The sequence below is a fragment of the Aspergillus nidulans genome, chromosome V (genome assembly GCF_000011425.1).
Source record: "Aspergillus nidulans FGSC A4 chromosome V".
NCBI lineage: Eukaryota > Fungi > Ascomycota > Eurotiomycetes > Eurotiales > Aspergillaceae > Aspergillus > Aspergillus nidulans.
This window is the reverse complement of record NC_066261.1, coordinates 1,008,447-1,025,342: the sequence shown is the minus strand read 5'-3', so window position 1 is coordinate 1,025,342 and position 16,896 is coordinate 1,008,447. Positions and strand designations below refer to the sequence as shown.

At 49.3% G+C, this 16,896-nt stretch overlaps 8 protein-coding genes across 8 annotated transcripts, besides 1 other annotated feature; 4 read left to right on the top strand and 4 right to left on the bottom strand.

Annotated features, from left to right (window-relative positions):
* Nucleotides 1–16,896: part of a sequence feature (contig 1.88 1..183820(1)) that runs on past both edges of the window.
* ANIA_05127 (SNARE domain- containing protein) lies at nucleotides 61–1,217 on the top strand. Its single transcript, XM_657639.2, has 4 exons — nucleotides 61–204; nucleotides 258–455; nucleotides 534–627; nucleotides 706–1,217. The coding sequence occupies exons 1-4, from the start codon at nucleotides 194–196 to the stop codon at nucleotides 907–909; spliced, it is 507 nt and encodes a 168-aa protein (XP_662731.1). The 5' UTR covers nucleotides 61–193; the 3' UTR covers nucleotides 910–1,217.
* ANIA_05126 (protein HookA) lies at nucleotides 2,439–5,116 on the bottom strand. Its single transcript, XM_657638.2, has 3 exons — nucleotides 3,394–5,116; nucleotides 2,934–3,056; nucleotides 2,439–2,822 (listed from the first exon to the last, which is right to left on the bottom strand). Exons 1-3 carry the CDS (start codon nucleotides 4,990–4,992, stop codon nucleotides 2,628–2,630), a joined length of 1,917 nt encoding a protein of 638 aa, XP_662730.1. The 5' UTR covers nucleotides 4,993–5,116; the 3' UTR covers nucleotides 2,439–2,627.
* Nucleotides 5,344–6,095, bottom strand: ANIA_05125 (uncharacterized protein). Its single transcript, XM_657637.2, has 4 exons — nucleotides 5,889–6,095; nucleotides 5,810–5,837; nucleotides 5,749–5,758; nucleotides 5,344–5,683 (listed from the first exon to the last, which is right to left on the bottom strand). The coding sequence occupies exons 1-4, from the start codon at nucleotides 6,018–6,020 to the stop codon at nucleotides 5,578–5,580; spliced, it is 276 nt and encodes a 91-aa protein (XP_662729.1). The 5' UTR covers nucleotides 6,021–6,095; the 3' UTR covers nucleotides 5,344–5,577.
* Nucleotides 6,894–9,098, top strand: ANIA_05124 (putative mRNA cleavage factor complex component Pcf11; the record flags this gene model as incomplete). Its single annotated transcript, XM_657636.1, has 6 exons — nucleotides 6,894–7,061; nucleotides 7,146–7,586; nucleotides 7,635–8,341; nucleotides 8,390–8,585; nucleotides 8,633–8,995; nucleotides 9,048–9,098. 6 exons carry the CDS (start codon nucleotides 6,894–6,896, stop codon nucleotides 9,096–9,098), a joined length of 1,926 nt encoding a protein of 641 aa, XP_662728.1.
* ANIA_05123 (Gfo/Idh/MocA family protein) lies at nucleotides 9,615–10,953 on the top strand (the record flags this gene model as incomplete). Its single annotated transcript, XM_657635.1, has 4 exons — nucleotides 9,615–9,648; nucleotides 9,711–9,731; nucleotides 9,784–10,314; nucleotides 10,373–10,953. 4 exons carry the CDS (start codon nucleotides 9,615–9,617, stop codon nucleotides 10,951–10,953), a joined length of 1,167 nt encoding a protein of 388 aa, XP_662727.1.
* adk1 (adenylate kinase ADK1) lies at nucleotides 10,981–12,203 on the bottom strand. Its single transcript, XM_657634.2, has 4 exons — nucleotides 11,978–12,203; nucleotides 11,874–11,926; nucleotides 11,662–11,816; nucleotides 10,981–11,606 (listed from the first exon to the last, which is right to left on the bottom strand). Exons 1-4 carry the CDS (start codon nucleotides 12,135–12,137, stop codon nucleotides 11,195–11,197), a joined length of 780 nt encoding a protein of 259 aa, XP_662726.1. The 5' UTR covers nucleotides 12,138–12,203; the 3' UTR covers nucleotides 10,981–11,194.
* On the top strand, nucleotides 12,698–13,894 carry rpn8 (proteasome regulatory particle lid subunit RPN8; the record flags this gene model as incomplete). Its single annotated transcript, XM_050612191.1, has 3 exons — nucleotides 12,698–12,881; nucleotides 12,931–13,202; nucleotides 13,250–13,894. The coding sequence occupies 3 exons, from the start codon at nucleotides 12,698–12,700 to the stop codon at nucleotides 13,841–13,843; spliced, it is 1,050 nt and encodes a 349-aa protein (XP_050468137.1). The 3' UTR covers nucleotides 13,844–13,894.
* Nucleotides 15,529–16,443, bottom strand: ANIA_05120 (uncharacterized protein; the record flags this gene model as incomplete). Its single annotated transcript, XM_657632.1, has 2 exons — nucleotides 15,529–15,918; nucleotides 16,051–16,443. The coding sequence occupies 2 exons, from the start codon at nucleotides 16,441–16,443 to the stop codon at nucleotides 15,529–15,531; spliced, it is 783 nt and encodes a 260-aa protein (XP_662724.1).

Sequence of the window (16,896 nt, the reverse complement as noted above, 5' to 3'; positions counted from 1 at the left end):
GATAGTTGACTTTCCGCAATCAGACCGGAGCTTCCAATAATCATTCAAGGCTCGATAGGCTTCTCTGTACTTGAATCCTGAGCTTCACCTAACCATCATGTGTATTCACTAAGCGCGAATGGCTATCACCTGACCGCGTAAACACTGCTCTTGCCTCTTCTAACCTCCTTTCTCCGCATCGCATACCCCCGCAATGGCTTCAAGGTACAGCTATTTAACTCTTCCTATCACGGTGTATTTGCCTGACCAGATACTAGATTCTCTCGGTCCGACCTCCACCGACGCGACCCCCGAGCATCCTCTTCCCTTTTCGACTCGTATGATGGCATTTCTAGACCTGCAAGCAAGTCCCCGGGTAATGTCGGTGGGTACGGCTATGGGAGTTATCCAGGTGCCGACAGGTCAATGAATGGGAATGGTTACACAGGATATAAGAGCGCGATGCCGAACTCCAAGTACGTCTCTCGTCACGAACGTCAAGATAAATGCATTTATTCAGCGTATCAACGAAACACTACTAATTACTGGTATAGGGGTCACTACTCGGACGCTGTCCTCTCACACCTTGAATCCCAGAATGAAGAAGAAGTCGAAGGTATCACGGCCAAAGTTAGGATGCTTAAAGATGTGGGTTTAGCAGCAGCCACCGCCCGGACCTTGTTGTCCTGTTCTGATTAGGGCTTGTACTGACAAGTGTTTGATCAGCTTACCCTCGCAATTGGAGACGAAATACGTGATACAACACATATTTCAGATCTGAATGACTCTTTCGAGAACACGCGAACTCGTATTCGGGGAAATATGAACCGCATGATGCGCATGGCAGAGCGCACGGGTGTAGGGTGGAAGGTCTGGGCTGGGTTCTTTGCTCTCGTCTTCTTCCTTTTCTTCTATGTGTGGATCACTTAGAGGCCTTGCCTTACCCAAGCGTGGCTAAACCAGCTGAACCGGGGGAGACTTGACTCATCTTGTTCGTCCACATATGCTCCTATGGTGTTGATTTTCCAGAATACCGCCGTTACGTCATATTTGTCCTTTCAATAATCTTTTTACAGAGGCTACGCATATTCGGAGTTACTCGCTTTTTCGGACCGCTTATGGCTGATTTGTTCAATGATGATACTACTCCACGCCAATCTGAACTATATGTGCTGTACATAATAATGCTAGACGATTAGGGAAGCTGCTTTCCGCAGCACACGGACTGTTAACATATCGACTCAATATCCTGATCATAGGATATAAAAGTAAGCTTGCCTCCTTAAGGTCATTTCTCATGGACGTAATACTGACTGCCATTGCCGTTTGGGGTAGACCTGACAACCGCTATCTTCACCTATATCGTGCTCATCATGACGTCGCTATCTAAACGCTGCTGCCAATGCTTCACTTTCATGCCTCATTTCATTTCAGTGGGTAGGTATTCAATGGGTCCACCGAGCGTGAACCCCAATGCACCATGTCTTCAGGTCTATAGGCTTCCAACTCTACTTGAAACCGCATCCTCCCATCAATTCATTCGGCGTTATACCAAGCGAAAGGTGGCCATGGGACCGCGTCTCTTTGGCAAGGGTCATCAAGAGCTAAGATGCTATTCATCTCGTAGTTGTCCTCTGCCCTAAGCATGAATAACTGTTGAAGGAGATCCTGACAGTGGTCGTACTAACTCACCTTTAAAAAACTTTACTATGCCCTCTCATGGTCACTATACCCTTGTAGCATCGACTGAAGGCACGAGTTTACAGGATAACGGGATATCAACGATCTCAGCTCAAATCTACTTTTCGTCACATCTCACGCCTTCGACCCTGGTTGTAGCTGACCCATGACGAGCCTTCACTATTGCATGGCCTCCTTTTACGGCGGCTCTCATACCCACATACCCTTCATGAACCCTGGTGGGACATCAAGAATTTTGGTCGATTCGATTCTTGGTATCGTCATAAGTGCACAATACTGCTTCGAGAGCGAGGTGTCGGAGTAGCTGCTTTTTTTTCGCATCCACGAACTGTATCTTAAATCGTGTCCCGGTCGTGATCGAATCTTGAATCCCAGTGAAAGAGACATTAACATCAAACAACACAATCTAGACACCGTGCGCAACGTCCAACATGAGTTGCGTACGTTTTCGTAAGGAAACATCTCAAGTACTCTATGGCCACCATTCGTCCCAACTCCATCTAGGAAGACCCAGTTTTTCATGTATAATGTCCCTGAACTCTGTGTCTGCTTTGTGCTGGAACGTATTGTTCGGGTATGACTGCCAATTAGATTAAATCTGGGGACATAGATATTCTACTGAAGCCTTAGTTCAAATACAGTTAAGTCAGTGGGAAGCCTCATTCTGCACTCCGTGGTCGTATATAAATGTCAAGTCCCAGGGGAACTATAGCCCACAGCTACAGCCAATCAGGGGTCATTTGTCAAGATTGAGCATGAAACAATATCCTCTATATTCTATTCACACTATGGTATATCCGTTTATGGGCGACCTATGTACCGGTAATGGAAAGAATCGCGCTATCAAAAGTGACAGCGCCAGAATACGCAAAACACGGGGGTATGTATGTTACACAGCAGGCAAAGGTAAAGTATGAAGGCAAAGAAGAGAGGGGCTGCAGGAGCTATCATGGACCAGCAACGGCACTTCTTTGTCTAGCAAGCCAACTCTTCTGAGCGTCCACTAGTCCGGCGGAGCCATGGCGATACCGCGAGGTAGGAACATTATTCGTGCTATGTAGCTTGCTTTGTAGCTCGTACCAGGCTGAACTCATGAGGGCGAGTTCCCGGGTTAGGGCATCGAGCTGTTTCTCGAGGGCGCGCTGGAAGACGTATTTGTTAGCACACGGTGAGAGATATGGTCCCACAGGCAGCAAGAAAAAGCCAACTAGAGGCGAGATCGCTGACTGTGCCAAAAAGGAACAATCACTTACCTCGCGCTCTTTGCTGACGGTGTCTTCCTCACGTTCAGCAGCGTTGGCTTCTTCAACAACCGTCTCGAGCTCACTGATTCGTTCTCGCAATACTTTGATTTGTTCGTTTTGTTGGTGGATGTACTATGCCCATGACGTTAGCGATGTCCATTCCTTCCCTGTCTATACTGATTTTAAAAACTGATGAGGCCAAATTTGAGGTCAGGATGATTTGTCCATGGAGGCTTCCATGAGAAGAAACCCGCTGACCGTTATACCTCCAATTTCGCTCATCTTCACTGTCAGCTAGGGGTCCGGTTCTAATGAGGCGTGCTCAGATCCGGAGGGGATGCAGAAGAAGACGTGGTCTCCTTTGCGTAGCCCCTGTCATGTAGTCCTCGACATCCTGCTCAGGCGAAAATTCTTGCAAAACGGTGCATGCGTTTGAAAAGAAGAAGAGATCTCAAAAGTAGTCACTAACCTGTGCACGCTGAGCTAGTCTTTCATGGTCCTTCTCGATTAAGTCTGAAATCTGCTTTGTGAGCTCTTCAAGAGACTGCTGGATGGCCTCTGACCCTGCACCTGTCTGTTGAGAGATGAACTGCGCGAGCTGTTCCTTTGCCTCTTCGAGCGGTTTGAGCATCTCTTGGAGAAGTTTAGCCTTGTCTTCTTCCTTCATCGCCAGCTGCTGCTCGTCGTTTTCCTTGTTCAGTTCTTCCCCTGGGCCTTCCTCAACCCTGCTGGTGAAATCTGTATGCTCTTCCTCGCCAATAGACAGTGTGGATTCCTCAAACCCAGCAGCTTCCAAATCCTTTTGTAGGTTTCCTTGAATACCCGGTGTCAACACACCCGTTGTAGGAGTCCGGCTACGAGGAGTACCCGAGTATTCGTCGTCTATTCCTTCCAGCTCACCAATCCTCCCCTTCAAATCATGAATCTCTTTTTCAGCACCCTCCAGTCTCCTCCGGAGCTCTTCGTTATCCAGGTCGACGTTGCCCTTTGTGATGGACATCTCGCGGGCCTCTCGTTCGGATCGAGCAAGGGCATTATTGCTCTCCCTTAATTGGTCATTGAGTCTCTGTACTTGCACATCGTACTCCAACACTTGCTTCTTGAGCTCCTTTTTCTCAGCCTCAAGGTTTTGGTTCTTAGTCTGCAACATCTCGATTTCCTTCGATTTCTGCTCGGCCGCAAATTTAGCATTGCGATTCGCATTGGCATAGTTATTCTTCTCGATGTCAAGCTTATCGCGCACAGCTTGATAATCCTTTGCCTCGCGGAGTAGTTCATCAATTCGGCTCGATAGCTTGCCGTTCTGTTCCGAAGCTATGAAGAGCTGCTCCTCAAGTGCTGCAATCTCCTCGGTCTTCTGGTCGAGGTCTCGTTTGCTAAACCCAAACTCGCCCTTGCCAGATTTCAAAACCTCGATGCGCTCTTTCATGAACTCCAGTTCCGACTTGTAGTTTTCCTCAGCATATTCTAACTCAAGCACGCGCTGTTCCGTCTTTACGTATTTCTCACGGAGCACGGTATTTTCCTGCTTAAGTTCCTCGATCGTCTTCACCAGCTGCGATTCCCGTGATTCACGCGCCAAGTCGTCCAGCTCGTACTGGCCTTCCTCCACATTTTCAAGAAAATCCTGGAGACTCTCCTGAATCGGACTATCAAGTTTCTGAATGGCATCGCCGTATGTCTCGTAACTCGCAGTGTTTCCCTTGGCGGTGATTGTGGCAGCGAAGAAGACAAGCTTCAGCAGCTTCTCCGCGTCCCTAGCCGAGTTGTTTTCGGCGAACTCAATCAGATTTGGTTCTGGATCCAGCCCTCGGGGCCAGCCCTCCGACTTTCGTAAATCCAGAATGTTATATTGTAGTCGTCCGTGTATCGTGACCAGGTTCTCCAAGTTGGACTTCTTAGGATCCGTGACGTCGGGGAAGCGTTCTGGGTCAATGTCGTGTAGAATATCCCAGATTATCCTTCCATCTGATAATTCGGCTATTTGCTTTGGTTCACCCACGAGATCGAAGCTGTTAACCCATGCCAGCAACGCTTCGGAATGGCTGACGGTACGCTCCGACTCCATCTTGAGCGGGCGCAGGGGCGGCGAGGGGAAGGAAAAGCAGGCGACCAAGAATGTTCGGGCGTCGAGCGGGGATATGTCCAAGTAATCGCTGAGTTGACTGCGTCCTGAAAGCAGGAAGATAGGGATTAGGATCGTTGAATTTTTGGATGAATTGACGCGTGAAGTAGTGACTTCCGCGGCTTACTCCGTAGTTTTAGGCTCGGCAGTTTACCGTTGTCCGCAGAGTCAACGTCTGCAGGTCAGATATGATTCTTCCTCAATCAATCATGAGACATATAGAAAGTACCAGGATATTTTCAGGGTATATACGATGTTATATCTTGCATCACTCATTAAGAATTGCAAAAATAGACAATCAACCAAGACCCGTTAAGCATAATTCCATTTGCTCAAAACGCCATAACAATACTAAAAACCGTTATTGTCACCACTATATACCAAAGCCAATGCACAATAAAATGCATCAGCATACCGTACAACGCCTGTCATAATTCATAACAATATACCCAGAACCACGGGGCTGATCACGGTCTCAAAGAACCATGATAAGAGATTTTAAGGATCCAGACGTCGTCATTGTATTCTTTACGAAATCGAAACTGTCTGGTCCTGTTCGATGGTGGGCTTATAAGCAGTCGACTGCGTCGAGATCTGCTGGATAGCTTCTTCCGGAGCGGTTGCGGCAAATCCCCTGCGACAGTAGCATCGTGGTCAGCATTTGTATAGGAAGTAACGGTCAAGGGATTGCATGCATACTTGATTACCACTATAAGAGCGCATTAGCTGAAAATCCACGAGGGGATAGGGCGGCACTTACAGGAGTATTCATGAGTAATAACCCCACCCTGCATCTGGTTAGAACCGTGCCTACAGTAGAGGCATAGCCAATAACCTACATTCTTCCGGACAGAGTCTTTCGCGCTCTCTATCACAGAGTCCGGTGTATCCTTGGGGTAAGTCACAAGGATTGAGTTGGCGAGCGCAAGAGGAAGCAAGCATGCGGCGACAGCAGCGGAGATCAGCTTCATTTTAACAAGCTGGTTATAGCACAACGACAACGAATTCGTGAGTTCTAGATATAGGTTTCGAAGTGATAATAGTCCACGCATATACCGATCGTAGGATGAAAGAAGACCACAACGTCGCTGCCCGCATCATGGAATGACGGCATGACAGCCGCTGACTCAGCGCCAGTCATGCCCACCCGCCTACCTATCTCTTTCCGAACCTTTATCCGCGGTCTAATTCAACCTCTCCCTTGTCGCTCATCCTCGTTTCACTATACCCTGATTTGACCTCATTCCTTTGCCTCGTCTTCTTCTTATTCGATTATTTTCCTCTTCTTGAATTGATCTGCTCCTTTTAGGACCAAGCGCGTGTGACTTTTCCCTGTCCGTCGGGCGGCATATCGTCCTTGCGTTCTTTGCACCATCAGGGTTTATTTGCTAGTTGTGGCCATTGGAGGGGAAATAATTACACTTGCGGTAACCTCACATTTCAGGGGCGGGTATCGTGTCTTCGGTTATACTTGTGCAGGATTGGCGTCTACGTCCATGGTCTAGTTGTTTTCTCAGATTGGACCAAGATAGCTAGCAACCATTTACAAGTTCGGAACTTTCTCCAACTCTGTTTCCAGGAAGACAAAGGACGTGAGAATAGAACCATATTTCCACTTAGTCAAGGGGAAACCAAAAGAATCTGCATTTGCAAAAGAAAAGAAAAAAAGACCAGGGAAAAGAAAAGAAAAAGAAAAAAAAAAAAAACAGAGAAAAAGAGAGGGGAAGAAAGAAATAAGAACAGAGAAGGAGAAAGACTTGGGAGAGTTCTTGAGATACCGCTCTGGCTGTCACTGTCTCTGTACCTGCCCCTGTTATCGACTTCTCACTCCTGTATTCACCATCATGTCAGCCGCGCTGGCCTCTGATGAAGTTGCCGAGGACTACAAGAACTCCTTGGAAGACCTAACCACCAATGACAGGTTTCAGATCAGCAACTTAACCGTCATTGCAAAGGAAAACACTGAACATGCGATGGCCATCTCCCGCGTTCTGGAGAATCATATCCGAACAGTAGGTGACATCTCTTAGATTCCCTCTGCGTCTGCCGTTTATTGTAGTTTGATGGGATGAACAAGCTCTAACCTCGCTTTGTAGACACCGCCGGCTCAGAAACTACCTGCGTTGTATGTAGTCGACTCGATTGTGAAGAATGTAGGCACTCCCTACACTCTGTTCCTCGGGAGGAACATGTATCAGACTTTCATGAACGCATACACGCTGGTCGACTCACAAACCCGCAGGAAGCTGGACGAGATGCTGAAGACTTGGAAAGAACCAGTTCCAGGGTCTTTGGATACGAGGCCGGTTTTTCCGCCGGATATCACTCGCAGCATCGAAAACGCTTTGATTAAAGCGAGGACTGCTGCCCTTCAGCAACAGCAAGCTAGAGGCCAGCAGGATGTTTTCAACCGCAGCCGAGTTGGGACTCCTCCTGGCTGGCGAAACACTCTCACAACACCCCAAATGCCCGGTCGATACCCGCCGCCCGCAAACTCCCTGCAAGGCCAAAGGCCTGCATCAAATGGATATCCAACGGTAAGCATTGTGTGTTCTATTCGTGATCAAAGTCTCTAATGTCGACAGGGCGATCCCTTGCCTGTTCGGTCAACTCCCACGCCCCAGCTCCAGGTACAAGAAGTTGACCTTTCATCTTTGAATCGGGATGTTGAAGTCTTGATTGCTGCTGCTCGAACTGAATTCGCCAATAATCCTCTTGACCCATCTGTTCAACAACGACTTAAAGCGCTTCTAGACTTGCAAGGCATTATGCAACGCCAGCAACTTACCCAAGAGCAGCTCAAACTTGTCCGTGATCAAGTGTCAGCGCTCGCTCCCAAGCCCTCCATACAGGCAGCCCAGCCCGCTCCTTCCCATATTCCTGTCACATCAGCCCCGACCATAGCCACTCCGCCAGTCGCACAGTCATTCTCGCAGCCACTTCAGCAGCTCTTGAACCCAGGGACACTGGCGGAACTCATCAAAGCCACGGCTGCGCGGCAGCAGCCTACTCCACCCCAAGTTCCCTCTGTTCCACAACTACCCGTCAGTAGCACTCCACAAATACCTTCTTCAGCACCAGAGAATCCACTTATTGCAGCTCTAAGAGCAAAGGGGCTCTTACCTGCGTCCTCCGCACCACCAGGGGGTTCAGTTCCATCACCTACCGCAGGTGCGTTCCCATTCATAGTGCCAGGACAGGTGCGATATACGCCACCCGTGCCCACACCGCAAGCGGTGAGTACTGCAGAAGTACAAGTTAATGTTCAAATGAACACCGCGTCCATCAAAATGTAAGTTGTACCTAGTAGGTTCGCGTACAAGCTCTAATCATTTCGTAGACCTCGTAGCATGTTGATTGCCAGTCTCTACGAAGCACGATCTAATAGATGCGGCACTTGTGGCCGTCGGTTCTTCGCAACTGAAGAAGGGAAACAGAAGAAGGCCCGACATCTCGATTGGCACTTTCGGACAAACCAACGGATGGCTGATGCCGCTCGGCGCGCTCAGAACCGCAGTTGGTACGTTGATGAACGGGTATGTAACGCCAATACATCTCTCTAGTTCTCACTAACCTCAAGCAGGATTGGATAAAATCACGAGAGCTGGGAGACGACCAAGTTATCACAGACGCGGAAGCTACGAGCGAGAATACCGCTGGCAACGACAGCGAGTCAAAGAAAGGACCGGCTAAACAATGGATTCGGGCACCCAACGATGCCACGTTGCGCAACACACCGTGTCCCATCTGTCAAGAGAAGTTTGAGTCTACCTGGTCGGAAGATGTTCAAGACTGGATCTGGCAGGACGCAATAAAGGTCGGCAATCGTGTGTACCATGCCAGCTGCTATGCGGAAGTGACTAAAGACGGGCCACCTCGTGGTCGAGAAACGCCATCAGGGCGTACTGGAACCCCTGACTCTGTTCTGGGCAAGCGAAAAGCTGAGGTGAGTTAGGTAGGACCTTCAATATCCATGAGCTGTATGCTAACGTCCTCAGGGAACTGACTCTCCTAGCCAGAACGTGCGGATCAAGACCGAGCCGGTCTAAACAGCACGAGTCTTAGCTGGCGAAAGCACTTGAAAAGTTATCGCATCTGCTTTATGCTTTTCCTACTAGTCCACAGACCGTCACCATTTCCTATTTTGCCGGATACTAAGCGTGCATTTACCCGGTGGTTGTTTTGCATTGCGGGGATTTACATACTTCATGGCGCGATCTACCTACAAGGTGTTCTGATTCTCTTATATAGCATCTGACTATCTGGTGCTTTTGTATATAGAGGTAGTCTTAACTATGCCAGCGTCATCTATTAGCAAGTCTCTGACTTATGTGTACTGTTGTACTACGCTGTCTACCCCGCATGGTCTCTTATTAAATGACGTCGAAAAATGGACCGCGACCCGCACGGCGTAACTCCGTGGTAGGAATGGATAAAGTCTAACCTGTCTCAAACATTATAAATACTGCATCCGTTTCTCCTATTCAACTGTTACCTCCTGACTAACCCTCTTCTTCTTGCTTGCCCTTCCTTGTCAGGTTTACGAACGTAGTACTATTCTCAACATGGCTCCTTACAACATCCGGTGGGGTATCTTGGGTATGACCCCTCTTCGCTCTACCAGATACAAGCAACTAACAACGGCATAAATTGAACTACAGCTACCGGCGGAATTGCAGATGGTAAGCACTAGAGCTCCCATTCACGATCGAGCCATATTGATGATAAGGGCAGCATTCGTCCGCGACCTCCTCCTCGACCCGTCTACCCGCTCAGCCTCCGACATCTCCCACACAGTTGTGGCAGTCTCCTCCTCGTCCTCAGCGTCCCGCGCCGAGAAATTTATTGCAAATACCGGGATTCCCTCCCCCTGCACCGCCTATGGATCCTACGAAGCTCTGGTGGCCGATCCCAACGTCGACGTCGTCTACGTCGCAACCCCACACTCGCACCACTTCCAGAATGTCATGCTCTGTCTGGAAGCGGGAAAGCACGTTCTCTGCGAGAAGGCGTTTACAGTGAATGCGCAGCAGACGCGGATTTTGGTTGAGACGGCACGGAAGAAGAATCTATTCCTAATGGAAGCTGTGTGGACGAGGTACTTCCCGCTAAGTATTGAGATTCGAGAGTTGATCAAGAACGGCGCCATTGGGGAGGTGTTAAGGGTTACGGCGGATAATAGCTTTGGGGGTACGCCTGAAGAAAAGTTTAGCACAGAGCATCGGATGGTAAATAAGGATTTGGCTGGCGGAGCGTTGCTTGACCGTATGTCATTAGCCTCTCATGCGTTTTTATTATAACACTGCATGCTAACAGTGTACAGTCGGTATCTACTCTCTGACCTGGGTCTTCCAGACTCTTTACCACACCCTCCCCAGGGAGGCGAGAAAGCCTCCCTCGCGCGTCTCTGCGCATATAACGCCCTACCACCTCACCGGTGCTGACGAGGCAACCACGATCCTCCTGTCGTTCCCGACAACAACGCCCTCCAATTCCGAGCATCCAGGTGAATCCCAAGCCGTGGCATCCACGTCTATTCGTGTTGCGACCGATCCGGATGAGACCAACACCGCTCGTCCAGCGATCCGTATCCAGGGCACAAAGGGGGAGATCCAAGTCGATGGGCCAGCGTTCCGGCCAGAGGTGTATCGCATAATCCCTGTGAAAGGCCAGGGTATGGGTGAGTTCAAGGAGAAGAAGTTCGACTTCCCTGCCAACGGAAGGGGCATGTACTGGGAGGCAGATGAGGTAGCAAGATGTCTGAGGGACGGGAAATTGGAGAGTGAGACTATGTCTCTAGAGGAGAGTATTGTGATTATGGATGTAATGGATGAGGCGAGAAGGCAGAATGGGTTGACTTATCCTGAGAAGATCGAGTCGACTGTTTACCCTACTCAGCTGTGAAAGCTACGGATCATGGACGAGTTGAATCTCATACAGCACGATCTTTGAACTATTGTACATAGCGAGCCCCAGTTGTCTATATCTCGACCCAGCCCCTGAGACAGCTCTATTCCCAAACCTGCTTTTTTTAAAGGCAGGGCAAAGCCATTTACGATTCTCCTGACAATCGCTCATATCACTTATATCAAGAATACAGACGCACATTATTTCAGCAAACTGCGTACGCAAGCAAATAAATAGCTTAGTTCTTATTGTTGAAGACACCGAGAAGGCTCTTCCAGACCTGACCAGGCTCTTGGCTGGCGTCGATACCCCTCCAGATACCAGTCTTCTTGTAATAATCGCAAACAGGGGCAGTCTGGGCGTGATATGTGACCAGACGCTTCTTGAGAGCCTCAGCATTGTCATCGGAGCGCTGGACAAGGGGCTCGCCGGTGATGTCATCCTTCATGGCCTCCTTGGGAGGGTTAAAGATCTTGTGGTATGAACGGCCGGAAGCCGGGTGGACGAGACGACCGGTGATACGGGCAACCAGGAGGGCATCGTCAATCTTAAGCTCGATGGCATGCTGAAGCTTCTGGTTGCGAGCAACCAGCATCTCGTCGAGGCGCTCAGCCTGGGCGACAGTGCGAGGGAAACCGTCCAGAATGAAACTGTAGGCGAACCGGCGTCAGGGCTTGTAGGTCAAATGAGTATGGTAATACACACCCGTTCTTGCACTCTGCGTTGTTCTCCAATTCACTCTTGATCATGTTAACCATGATCTCATCGCTGACCAGACCACCCTGATCCATGATCTTCTTAGCCTCCCTTCCGAGGTCGGTCTTCTTCGCGACCTGGGATCGCAGCATGTCACCAGTAGCCTAAGGAAGGAATAATTAGCGTCATATTACCCTGTACATCCGGCCGCGACTACTTACCAGGTGGCACACGCAGTACTTCTCCTTGATCTTAGGTGCCTGCGTACCCTTGCCTAGCTCCGGGTTAGAGATCGATTAGAACAATTCCGTATATTCCAACATACCGGCACCAGGAGGTCCCATAAGAATGATTCGCATGTGCTCCGCGATAGACTTGGGCTTGGGTTCACCGCCGAGGCGGCTTTCCAAGTCCTCAATGCGAGCTTCGAGCTTACCGATCGTGGACTTGAGTCCAGCGACCACGTCATCTGTGATGGGAGCCATTGCGAAGGAGTACTCTGGAAGGGGAAGAGGAGCGATAACTCTAGTGAAAGAGCTTCTCGAGAATGATCAGGGCAAGAGGTTGGGGTAGAGCAGAGGAACGGGGAAATGGAGGAAGGGCACCGGAAACTAGGATGCTGGGGTGAAGAAAACCAGACAGAGAGCGGAGGGCTGCACCCGCTGCTCCGAGGCCTGTTCGGACAACCGCCGCCACCAATTTGACGCACGTCGATTGAGTCTACTTGGGTATTTATGGATTACTCTTTTATGCTACTTAGATTACTTCCAGATTTAAATATATAGATATAATGAAACGCGTATAGTGCTTGGGTGATCCTGGTGCCTCAGGCGACAAGGCGGCTAGTGGCTGGAGCTGCCAGCCACTGTGGCACAAGCAGAGCTAGAGCGCTACTCTTAGACAACCAACAGCCTAAGCTTCGTCTCCGTCGTCATCCCCGTCAGCCTACCTCGCCTTCCCTACTCAAGTTCTCCTCCGTCTATTTCCTTCACCTCTCCGTCCCCCAAATCGCGTTGTACTCAGTTTTTTGCTAGTCTGTTCCGCCATGCCTGCTACCACGGCGGACACGCTTTCCCTCGTCACGCGGACCGTCACTGTTGCTCCGTTGGTACTTCTCTCCGTCGCAGATCACTATGGACGCTCTGCAAAGGGCACTCGGAAGCGAGTGGTTGGCGTACTGCTAGGAGAACACATTGGAGGGAATGTGCGGGTGTCAAACAGCTTCGCCGGTACGATCTAGCGTCTCCGCTGGCCTGTCAATTGACTAACATGCTTCAGTCCCGTTCGAGGAAGACGAAAAGGATCCATCAGTGTGGTTCTTAGATCACAACTTTGTCGAGTCGATGCGAGACATGTTCAAGAAGATTAACGCCCGCGAGAAGCTGATCGGATGGTATCACTCCGGCCCGAAACTGCGCGCTTCGGATCTCGAGATCAACGAGCTATTCAAACGATACACACCAAACCCCCTGCTAGTTATTGTAGATGTACAACCGAAGGAGGTTGGCGTCCCAACCGATGCTTACTTTGCGGTGGATGAAATCAAGGACGTAGGTACTACGGCTCCACAACCAAGGCATACGCTAACCCTTGTCAGGACGGTACCACTACATCCAGGACGTTCGTGCATACCCCATCTACAATCGAAGCAGAGGAAGCAGAGGAAATCGGTGTGGAACACCTTCTCCGAGACATCAGAGACGTCGCTGTGGGAACTCTCTCCACCCGCATCACATCGCAACTGCAGTCCTTGCAAGGCTTACACCTCCGCCTCCGTGATATTGGCCAATATCTTCAGAAGGTTCTTGACCACGAACTACCCGTGAACCACGCCATCCTCGGTAATCTCCAAGATGTCTTCAACCTCCTTCCCAATCTGTCTACACCGAGTACCACGGCGCGGGTTGGCGGTGAGCCAGAACAATCAACAGATAACGCCGAGTTGGCTCGCGCTATGAGCATCAAGACGAACGACCAATTGATGGCCATCTACCTAAGCAGCTTGGTCCGTGCCGTTACAGCGTATCACGACCTTATTGAGAACAAGATTCAGAACCGACAACAGCAGGAAGAAGTCGAGCAGAAGAGGGAGCAGGAGGCCAACAGCGCGAAGAATGAGAAGGAGGGCGCAAAGAAGGTCACAAACACATCTGAGCCGAAGGAGGAGTCCAAGGAGAAGACCAAGCGGTAGACAGTCACCAAGTGAATATGATATGATCTAGGTCGGTGCATGTAATGTACACTACGCTTTCATGGGTAAGAATTGGTTTTACGTATGTTAAGGTCATGCTTGACCACCCAGCCAACTTACACCCTTATACATTTGAAAGAGTGTATTATGATTCGGAAATGAGCAGGCGTATCCCGTATGTTACTCCTGGTTCCGGGCAGGTGTGAGAACTGTCCACCCAGCGTTTGATACTACCTTTGCCCGACATAAACAAGATGTGTTCCTTTCTGCGATCTGTATGATCATCTCCCATCCCCATCCAATCCTCTGCCCTTTCAGACCAGGTCACGGTTGTCTCGCTGCCTAGAGTAACTGGGACTACTATGGCTAATGAAGCCGTACTGGCTATATTTGCTCCAAGTCACTCACCTACAACTGTACTAACTTTGTGTAAGCCCCTCTTGCTAGCTTGCCGTTAGAGTAGTAGAAACGCCGATGGAAACACCCAGATAGGCCTCATTTTGCTCTTGGCATCAGTAAAGGTAGTCGTCGGCACGCCGCCTAGTGCCTCCCGCCAATCCCTCACTGTGGTTCAACCGAACAGAACAGTAAGAGCATTGGACCTACCATTGTGGCTGCTCCGTTTACTCAGGCGGTCTATGTATGGTCAAATTTCAGGCCTAATCATCGTTTAGATCAGGATTCGTACTCATAGGGCAGCAAGCAAGGTACTTTGGGATGTAAGCCCGTATTTACATATATTGAATTGATTCTATCAGGCGAAGGGAGTGGAACCGCCGGCTTATCTTAGGTTTCTTGAAAGCACCTGCAGCAAGTACTAGCTACTGCTCGGTAAACGGCTACGACAATGCAGAGCCCTAGGCTCCAGGAAAAATGTTTCTATATATCTCCTTACTAATATCTGCCCATCACTACTGTCCAGTATATACCAATGTCCGCCTTACTACTCCATCTCATTGATCTATGAACCTCTAAAATGACTAGAGATCCTGCCACAATGCGTCCGGTTTTGGTCATACGGGTGTTTTCCAGGCAGCCTAGATAAGCAGTCCTCACTAATCAGATAACTGGGTTAAACTGACTCACCGGCCCAGCACGCTGGGGTAGTGAGACTTGGGAGACAGACGATGATGATATATAGATAATACGTACGCTATAAGACACACGCGCCGCTTTATATATACCATTTAGGGCAGGGACAATGGCTTCTGGAGCGACAGCTCTGGGTTCCTTTACTAACTATGCTAACTACAAATAATGACTCTATTGAGATGTTCTGTGTAAATTTGAATTGAGAAGGTAGTTGGCGAGGTTTGGGTCTTAGGGGTCAGCAGCAACCACAAGAAAAAAAAAAAAAACTAGGGCCGACCGCGACTCGAACGCAGGACCTAGCGGAAACATGAAACTGCAGCCGCTTGCTCTACCAAACTGAGCTATCGACCCAAATATTGTCTATAATACTTGAATTTTGATTCTATATCCCTATACGCCTTACCAAAAGTTCTGGTGGAGTTTGCCATTATGACAAACCATAAATTTGCCTGTATTATAACACATGTTAAGTCTCTGCTATCTACTACCTGGTCATAGGTCAACTGTCTATATTTCCTTGTACGGTCGTGTGCGGGGTTGAGTGTGTATATAATTACACCAGATGGCAGCAACGTGATATGCCATAGTCGTTTTCATCCTCCCCATCCAGCGCACAAGGCCGCAATCTCCTCTTTGTCAAGGGTAACAGACCGGCCCTCTTCATCCTTTCCATTCACACCAAGACTGGGACAAAGAGCAGCCAGCAGACAGGCCAGAATATGCTTGCAGACTGGGGGTGCTGACTCTTGGTGCAGGCGCAGTGTACCACCAAAAGAGTAGGCATCAGCGTAGGCATTTGTGTCTAGCGTATCAGCACCAGCATCAACGCTGAAATTTTCATAGCCGACGCGGTTATGTGTGGCCTTTTCATTGCCATCCCCATCTGCACTCACGGTCTGGTCCGAGAAGGATGGTGATGAAGGCTCTGTGATCATATCACGGAATGCAGATATCGTAAAGAATGGACAGGTGCAGTTCCATGCCTGTAAACGAACCTCGTAACCTTTTTCTTGCCAGGCTTGTCTCTGCCTCTGAGCTTGTTGGTGGTCTCCTGGATGTTGTGATGCAGTAAATGGTGTCTTAGGGGTACTTGAGATTGTCGATGCAGACGTAACAAAGAAGAAGTCCTCCTTGAGTTGGGTTTGATTTTCGGCAACATGTTCGCCTTCGTCCTTCCCGTCTTCAGTGCCGGTTGACGTGTTCTGCTGTGAACATGCATGACTGCAGACACGTCTAACGAGCCCTCGGTCCAGAATATCCAGTGCGAGGAGAAAGTCATTGGGAAATATGCAATGCAGAGTCAGCATCAGCGGTTTGAGGTTTGCTGCTTGGGATGTTGGAAATGCGGATCTCGATTTGGTCTGGGTTAGGCGGTAATAACCACGGCGTTGTGTCTGGGTTTGTGCTTCGAACTCATCGTTCCCTGACGGACGTATATTTTGGGTGGTAACGTGGGATATTTGCAAGAGAAGGTTATTGATAAATTGAGCAGTTTGTGGGAATGTCATGTTGGCGGCCGTCCTCGGTCATAGTAGTAGTTCCATGTATATGTTTTGGATGATACCGCGGATGCATGGAAGATAAGACCCATCAGTGAAGATCCGGTCTGCGAGAGATAGACGACCCAGCATCTATAATAGCAATGCGAAATAAACAGAGATCCATAGCTCGATGGACTTTCCACAGCGTACTCGGAAACATCAGAGCTGCCCAGGCGGTTGAATGGCTGGCACAAACAATTGCTGACTCAGAAATTCTCCGAAGTGCATGCAAAGCCAACTTTAATCTTACATCGTCTGTACCACATCATACCATCCGGCTACCGAGAGCAGAGACCCGAGTGGGCGCAGAGCTGGAAAATACGCACTGTATGATACGGTACCCACTTGCTCAAAGTTCCCAAAGTCATCCCACCGAGTGCAATAAGTGTCATAGTGGGCAATCGATCGCTTACCACTCCG